The sequence below is a fragment of the Chanos chanos genome, chromosome 13 (assembly GCF_902362185.1).
Source record: "Chanos chanos chromosome 13, fChaCha1.1, whole genome shotgun sequence".
Taxonomy (NCBI): Eukaryota; Metazoa; Chordata; class Actinopteri; order Gonorynchiformes; family Chanidae; genus Chanos; species Chanos chanos.
The window spans coordinates 17,297,044-17,305,437 of NC_044507.1; the positions used below are offsets into that span (position 1 = coordinate 17,297,044).

Sequence of the window (8,394 nt, forward strand, 5' to 3'; positions counted from 1 at the left end):
TTAGACCTGAGGACGTACAGGGACCTGCAGTATGTCAGAGACACTGAGAACCTGATGAAGACGGTGGATGGCAAACTGAAAACAGCATCAGAGAACCCCCGTAGTCTCAACCCCAAGAGTTTTCAGGTACTGAAGCTAAATGGAGCTCAGCATGGTCCACCCCACCCCCATCCCAAATCCCTGTGTAAAAATCTCTCATTTAGGTGTGTGTCTAACACACAACCACCCAGCAGGATAGAACAATGGCAACCTCTGCCGGAAGCACGCACGCACATGCGCACGCGCACACACACAAGCACACACACAAGCACACACGCACACACACACACACACACACACACACACCTACACCTCCAATACAGAGGTTTGTATCAGATTTTTATCTGTTAATTGAATCATGTCCTGGAAGCCCTTTAAGACAATTCAAACGCTCCTCCATTATTTCACCTCGGGTCCAAAAAGACCTGTTTGGTGTGGGGGTTTTTTTTTCTTTTAAGTGTGTGTGCGCGTGTGTCTATGAGTGTGGTTAAAAGCCTCAGCTTTCGATTTTTTTTTTCTGCTAACAGGCATGTATATTAACATTTATGCCCTTTTTATCTCCCGTAGGCTAAGATCCAGGCCCTTATGATTAGTACAGCTTTTCATCTTCTTAAAATCATGCTGAGTGTGTTGGCCCATACATTATAACACACATTTTCCAAGATATTAGATAAGTTAGAAGCTGAGGTAACCACAAAAAAAAAATGTGTTTTAATATTTTAATATAAGACTCTTTTTTTTCCCCCCTCGCTAATGAAAGGCAGGATTAAAGATAGTTATTCAGACCTTCTGGGATTGGCTCCCATTGGTTCCTAGCCTAGTCATATTCTTCACTGTAGAGTCAATTACTCAGATTGTTTTCCCTCTTCTAGAAATGATTATTATTGCCGTATCAATGGGTACTCTAAAAGTATTCTATTATTTTTTATGCGGAACTGCAATGAGACAGGGTTTTTTTTTTGGGCTTTTTTTTTAGATCTTGGAGGAGTAGTTTAGAGAATCTGAGAAAGAAAAAAAAAAAAAAAACCCGGGGCTTTATTTCAGCCGGGATGGCTGATAAATGCAGTGAGCTCAAAGTCGCCAGTGGCAGGGTGAGAGATTAACGAGACCAAATTTTCGTGGTACAAAAAAAAACGGGAGGGGGGGGGGAGGACGAGATTTATGACACGACGCCTTGGGCTTGAGAGCAACTCCATCACCAGATTTACGATAAACCTTAACAAGGAGGAAACAGTCCGTCCTGTGGCTAGCATATTTTATTGATACACCTCTGCCTCATATGTGTTATTGATATGCCTTTAACTTAGGGCTGGGCCTGGCACTCCCCCCCCAGCTCAGCTTTTTAATTGATCTGCCGTGTTGACGAGGTGTCAGCACTCTGTAGCCCCGGGTTTCTTCTGCCTCACCACTCTATCACGTACAGTCACAGGAGCTGCGGGCTGGGCCAGTTTTGCCCATATATGAGAAACAAACCTCACGAAGAGTCTCTCTGATCGATATGAACCAAGGAGGGAAAGGCACTTTCTAAATGAAAATGCAGGTGGCTGGATGGATGGATGGATGGATGGAAGGATGGATGGATGGATGGATGGATAGAAAATGGACAGATGGATGGATGAATGGATGGATGGATGGATAGCCTAGGAGCTTCATGTGAAGTGTAGCACGACAGTGGAGAAGAATGACTGTGTTAAAGGAATAGTCTAAGGGGTGCAGTTCTCTCCAAATGACGGGTATTCCAACTGAGAGCTGTGAATGACCAGTACACTTCCCTGAGCTCTCCTTTTGCATATGGTGAGATAACTCTGCAAAAAGATATGTAACCTCAACCCACTGCCGCTCTCTTTGTTACATCTGTTCCTCTCTCTCTCTCTCTCTCTCTCTCTCTCTTTGCGTGTATGTGGCTCCCTTAGGAGTTGAAGGATAAAGTGACTCAGCTGCTCCCCCTGCTGCCAGTCCTGGAGCAGTACAAGACAGATGCGAGAATGATCCTGAGGTTGAGGGAGGAGGTGCGGAACTTGTCTCTGGTGCTCATGGCCATCCAGGAGGAGATGGGAGCCTACGACTACGAGGAGCTCCGACAGAGGGTGCTCCTCCTGGAGACCAGGCTGCATTCGTGCATGCAGAAACTGGGTAAAAGCATTGTGTGTGTGTGTGTGTGTGTGCACGCGTGTGTGTCTGTGTGTGCGCGTACATGTGCGTGCGCGTACATATGTGTCTGTGTCTGTGTGGTGGTGATATGGGGGAGGCTAGGTAGCAGAGATATATCAAATGCTGGTATAAGCAGTGGTTGAAGGTGGAGATTGATTCTCGGGCTTTTGAGAGCCTAGTCTGCCAGCGCTGGCAGGGAGACATCAATGGTAACTGAGTTTGTGGGAATCACAGAAGCCAGAAAATCGCTGAGGCAGAACAAGTGCACTGACCGGCTGGCTGTGGCACCACAGCCAACGTCACAGCTAAGTGATACAAGAGACCCAAGAAAAATTCATTTAACAGTGACCCATGAAGATTCGCTTAAAGGCTACATCTGTAAATATTACCATGAAATATAGCGTCATCATTAAATGGGAATGGAAAGAGAATGGAAAGAGTCTCTTTGGAAACAGTTTTTACTCTCATTCTGTTCATCAACATGAATCACAGTTGAACGTATACAATAACGATTCTGATATGGAAAAGTTCTAAAGCCACAAATCAAAGTAATATCTGTTCCTCTGGAGTGGGGAAAACACTTAGCATTTTTTGGTAACTAAAGGAAGCAGATACAGAGGCGTAATGGCATTTAAAGCATAATTGCTGTCTCATTTAAGTAAGGAACAGCAAGCAAGAAAAGAACAGTAGCTCGCTAATGAGTTATGTGCTTTTTGTTTGAAATGATCAAAGTTCATTTTGCTGAATGGATAACTGGCTCTAAAATCCATGAATAAAAAAAAAAAAAAGAACATCATGTAATGCGGGAATCTAAACTGATGATTTAACATAAAAAGAAAACCAAAGCTACACTGAAAAATGAACCGCAGATACCAGAAGTGAAACTGGCTATCTTTAGCATTTTCTCATTTTAGTGGTCCATTTGAGTTAGGGAGAAATAAATCTTTTTAATTAATAGCACATCTGTGTGTGTGTGTGTGTGTGTGTGTGTGTGTGTGTGCATGTAGGTTGTGGAAAGCTGACTGGCGTGAGTAACCCAATCACTATCCGTGCGTCCGGGTCGCGGTTCGGCTCCTGGATGACTGACACCATGATCCCCAGCTCTGATAACAGGGTGAGACTCCAGTCTGCACACGATCCATGACCGACTGCTCAATGTCAACAACATTGTCTATACAGGAGATGATACACAGTCAAGCCCTGGAGAGAGAGGGAGAGTTAGAGAGAGAGAGAGAGAGAGAGAGAGAGAGAGAGGGAGGGAGAGAGAGAGGGAGAGTGATAGAGGGAGGGAGAGAGAGAAGGAGAGAGAAAGAGAGGGGGAGAGAGAGGGAGAGGGAGAAGAGAGAGAGATAGGGATAGAAGGAGAGAGAGAGAGAGAGAGAGAGAGAGAGAGAGAGAGAGGGAGGGAGAGATTGAGGGAGAGAGTGAGAGAGAGAGATAGAGGGAGGGAGAGAGAGAGGGAGAGAGAAAGAGAGGGGGAGAGAGAGGGAGGGGGAAGAGAGAGAGGGATAGGGATAGAGGGAGAGAGAGAGAGAGAGAGGGAGGGAGAGGGAGAGAGAAAGAGAGGGGCAGAGAGAGAGATAGGGATAGAGGGAGAGAGAGAGGGAGAGGGAGAGGGCGAGGCAATGTGAGACTGACTCAGTACTGCGTTAAGGTTGATCTTCTGAGTAGTGAGTGCTGAGTCACTAATGGATGGTCCTCCTCTTTTCCTTTTTCTTCACTGTTCCTTCCCCATCTCCTTTCCACACCTCCTCTGTCGGAGAAAAAGCAACTATTCTCACCATGATCCATCTAAATATTAACGACTTATTTGGGCTGATGGTTTACGAGTTACCACCACCCAGAAAATTCACCAGTGCTAGATAAGCTGTTGAAAGACAGGATCTGTACAGAGCTTCTCCTGCAGAGAGGAGGAGAGGAAAAACAGAACCTGCAGAGAGGAGGAGAGGAAAAACAGAGAGCGGAGCAGAGGAGGAGGAAGAGGAGAGGAAAAGAGCATTTTAAAATCATTATTTAATCCTTGTCATGTCTCAGACCATATGAATAGTGTGAACTGCAAAGGTCATCTCCTTTGATCGGCTCATTCTCTCATCTTAACGACGGCGTCGTTCGCTGTGACCACATTAACTCGTATCAATCAGCGATCACAATAATTGCTAAATAAATCACCGGCATCACGCTAATGTTTTGTATCAATCATCGTGTCCACATTTGGAAAGAGTAATGTCTTTACTTCCACTGCCACAGTAATACAGGCTCCCCTATTGAAAAAAAAAAAACAAAAAAACAACAGCAACAAAAAACATCAAGCCGCAGTGAGCCCACAGGGACCTGGAGAGAGAGAGAGAGAGAGAGAGAGAGGCAGCATTGACTGAGATAGCTTAACTACAGCTTGACCATGGCTTAGCTTCCTCTGCTCTAGGGACTCATTTAACCGACAGAGGAAATACGATACCTAATGCTCCCTAATCCTTCCTTTCCACAACTCACCTGCTGTAGCTCACCACCCGCCCTCAACAGACTCCCCCTGGAAAACAGCGCTAAAAATAAGCAGAAGCACCGTAACTCTGCATGATATGTGAGGGAAGGATGGAGAGATAGAGAGATGGGAAGACGAAGAAGAAGACAAGGGGGAGAGCAAGGGGAAGATGGAACGAGGAAAATGGAGAGAGACACCACAGAGAGCGAGAGAGAAAGAGAGAGAGGGAGAGAGAGAGGGGGGGGGGGATGAAAGAGGTAGAAAAAGGTAAAGCGAGAGACGGAGAGGGAAAGAGAGAATATGGAAAGATGCAGAAGAAAATAAAGAGGGAGAGAGAGAGATAACAAGGAGAAAAGAAAAGAAAAGAAAAGAAATGAAAAGAAAAGAAAAGAAAAAAAAAATGAAATAGAGCACAGCAATGGAAAGAGACTGGTTGACAGACAGAGAATCGGAGATCCTCTCAGGCCGTATTAAAGAGTAACAAGACATGAAAAAGTATTTTACAAGAGATTTCAATTACAATCAATTAATTGATGGTCGGACAGTTTGGAAAGATTGGATTGGCGGGGTGGGGGCCCATTGTGGAGAAGCTCAGTAACTGTGGGAAGCTGCACTCATGCAGAGAGTGCTGCGGGAAAAGAGAGACCCGCTAACTGCATCGATTTTCTGTAAATGTAGACCAGGAAAAGGCCAGGGAGCAAATGCAGAAGCTGAGTGCCGAGCACCACCACCACGGAGAGCAGATCAATGAATGCACTAGCACACACCAGATCTGTGCATGCGCATGCGCGTGTGCATGTGCACGTGCGCGTGCACGCCTGCACGTGCACTAGCTCAGATGCAGAGGAGAGAGTGAGAGAGAGAGAGAGAGAGAGAGAGAGAGAGAGAGAGTGAGAGAGAGAGTGCATCGCCGCAGGTAACACAGGAAGAAAAAGGCCTCCTGTCATTTTCGCACAGTCAGTCAGGAGATGGCATCTCGTTAGATCTGGTACCCTTTCATCATGGAATATGCTTTCACTCTCCCTTCATTTTCTCTTCTCTTTTCATTTTCACATCTCTTTTTCCTCTAACTGACTTTCTGTCTCTTCTACACTCTCTTTTTTTCTTTTTTTTTCTTCTTTTTTACTATTTTCTATTCGCTCCCCGTCTCTCTCGCCCTGTCTCTGTCTCTCAGGTTTGGTCAATGGATGGTTATTTCAAAGGTCGTCGTGTACTGGAGTACCGCACCATGAACGATTTCATGAAGGGTCAGAACTTCGTCCAGCACCTCCTGCCACACCCTTGGGCCGGAACCGGTCACGTGGTCTACAACGGCTCCTTGTACTACAACAAGTACCAGAGCAACATCATCATTAAGTACCATTTCCGTTCGCGCAGCGTCCTGGTACAGCGAAGTCTCAGCGGAGCCGGTTATAACAACACCTTCCCTTACTCTTGGGGCGGTTCGTCCGACATCGACCTCATGGCGGATGAGAACGGCCTATGGGCCGTCTACACCACCATCCCCAATGCTGGAAACATCGTGATCAGCCGGCTGGAGCCTCAGAGCCTGGAGGTGCTCCAGACGTGGGACACCGGCTTCCCCAAACGGAGCGCCGGCGAGTCCTTCATGATCTGTGGCACCCTTTACGTCACCAACTCCCATCTGGCCGGAGCCAAGATCTACTTCGCCTACTACACCAACACGTCCACGTACGAGTATACAGACATTCCATTCCATAACCAGTATTCTCATATCTCAATGATGGACTACAACCCCCGTGAAAGGGTCCTATACACCTGGAACAATGGACACCAGGTGTTGTACAACGTCACGCTGTTTCAGGTTATCAAGACCTCCGAGGACTAGACCGAAACACGCACACAGACGCACATACAAACACACGCTCACACACTCAGACACAGTGCACATTCAACACACACTCTCTCTCTTCCACACACACACACACACACACACACACACACCATGTACTTACAAGGAGGACGTGACTGAGGTGTAGATCTTTTTTACATTGTCTCAATCTTCATAGAGTGCTACTATTCACTTCAATGTACGAGGGAAAAAAAAAAAACCACGCCGACAAAGTGAGGTCGGTAATGATATATGGACTGAGCCTTTCTTTTCTTTTTGTTTTCTTTTCTTTTTTTCTTTCTGTCATGAGTCAGCATGAGTACGTTCTTTTTCATTGGTGACAAAGAAAATAAATAAATATTGACCTTTAACAGTTTAGAGTCTGTTCTTCATTCGGGTTTTCGGGGGGGGGGGGGGGGGGGGCGTGGTTGATGTTTGGGTTGGTGGGGTTTTTTTTTTTTTTGCTCTAGAATAATACATAATCAAGCTTCCTCCCATACTAGTGAAACTTTCACCAGGTTACCGTCACAATTCAAGGAATAAACAACAGTAGCGACGTGATATCAGCCGCTTTTTCAGTAGTCTTAAGGGCAGTTTTCTTGAACTGAGGCCTGCAGGAGTGTATAAAGTGGAGACCACATGTCAGGCTTCCTGAGGAGATCTGTCAGAGAAGGAGAGAGCTCTTCCACATGAAAAGACAGAAAAGGGGGTGAGGTGAAGGGAGGGACGAGAGAGAAGGAAAAAAGGAGGCGTAGAGAAAAACATTAGCATTCGCGCGGACAGATGAGGCTCCAGGCTCCGCCGACGCCCGCTGTTGTTGTTTGTTGTTTGTTTTTTTGCCAGGCTGCAATCTGCTACCATTTTGGAGACATACTCCACAGTGGGGTTGAATTTACTGCAGTTTTTCAGTATGAAAGATTGAAGGAAAAAAATTATATATTTAATCTTAAGGGTTGTGGGTTTAAGTCTGTCAAATTATTTTCTCAGTGCATTCTGTTCGTGCATTCCTAAAGAAAAGAGAGAATGTACTTGGCATGCATAATAGACTACAAAAAAAAAAACAGCTCGTATGATCAGGACACAAGAGTTCAGTTAAAAGATTCTTTCCAACAGTGAGAAGTGTCACACAAAGTCATAAAGGAGGTCTTTCATGTAAGCGACCTTAAAGTCAAACAATTCTACCAAAAAAAACAAATTTTGTAGCCAACATAAAATGTTTTTTTTTTAAGTCAAATATCATAAGACCCTTTATAAATGTATGAAAATAGGGATCATCTGGGTACAGAAGTAGTTCTGTGGAGCCGAGATGCAACAATAGACGCACAGGGGGCTCTCTGGAGAACCACCCAGCTGTCTGTGTCACCTGTCTGTGTTTTCCTCCAAACTCTACACTCTCTGATCTCAAACAAGAGCTTTGTTGTATATTCTACACTAGGGTATGAAGTTGAAACCATTGTTCACTGACAATCACAGTTCAGAATGAGGTCCAACAAATGATTATTCACTAGTGTGTGTCATCTCAACCTCTCTCTACTCCATCTCCACCCCCCCCCCCCCCTTCTCTCTCTCTCTCTCTCTCTCTCTCTCTCTCTCTCTCTCTCTCTCTGCTCTCTGTCTCTCTTCAAGATCATGATTGAAAATTATGGGCAGGATAATATTTCCTTTGGCCCATCTTGCAGAGTCGTGGGTCTTAAATCAGTTGATGGCTAAAACAGAATAAAACATAAACTTTTATGCGAGAAGGTTACTGCGTATTCGTTCTGTCCAGTCCACAGTAATGTAGAGCAGAAAACCCGAGATGAGAAACTCTCGGCAGAAGTACCACCTATAAAAGCAGAGAGCAGGTAGTCACTCATTCAGACATGGTCTCTAT

The 8,394-nt window shown here is 45.3% G+C and overlaps 1 protein-coding gene across 2 annotated transcripts in view; it reads left to right on the forward strand.

Annotated features, from left to right (window-relative positions):
• Positions 1-6,518, forward strand: part of olfm2a (olfactomedin 2a) — a 19,443-nt gene extending 12,925 nt beyond the window's left edge. For both annotated transcript variants that reach the window (XM_030789852.1, XM_030789853.1), the window contains exons 3-6: positions 1-126; positions 1,953-2,172; positions 3,198-3,304; positions 5,844-6,518. The exon at positions 1-126 is cut by the window's left edge and continues 30 nt beyond it. In XM_030789852.1, coding sequence (XP_030645712.1) covers positions 1-126; positions 1,953-2,172; positions 3,198-3,304; positions 5,844-6,518 — 1,128 coding nt within the window. The remainder of the gene's footprint in view (positions 127-1,952; positions 2,173-3,197; positions 3,305-5,843) is intronic.
• Positions 6,519-8,394: the final 1,876 nt, after the last annotated feature.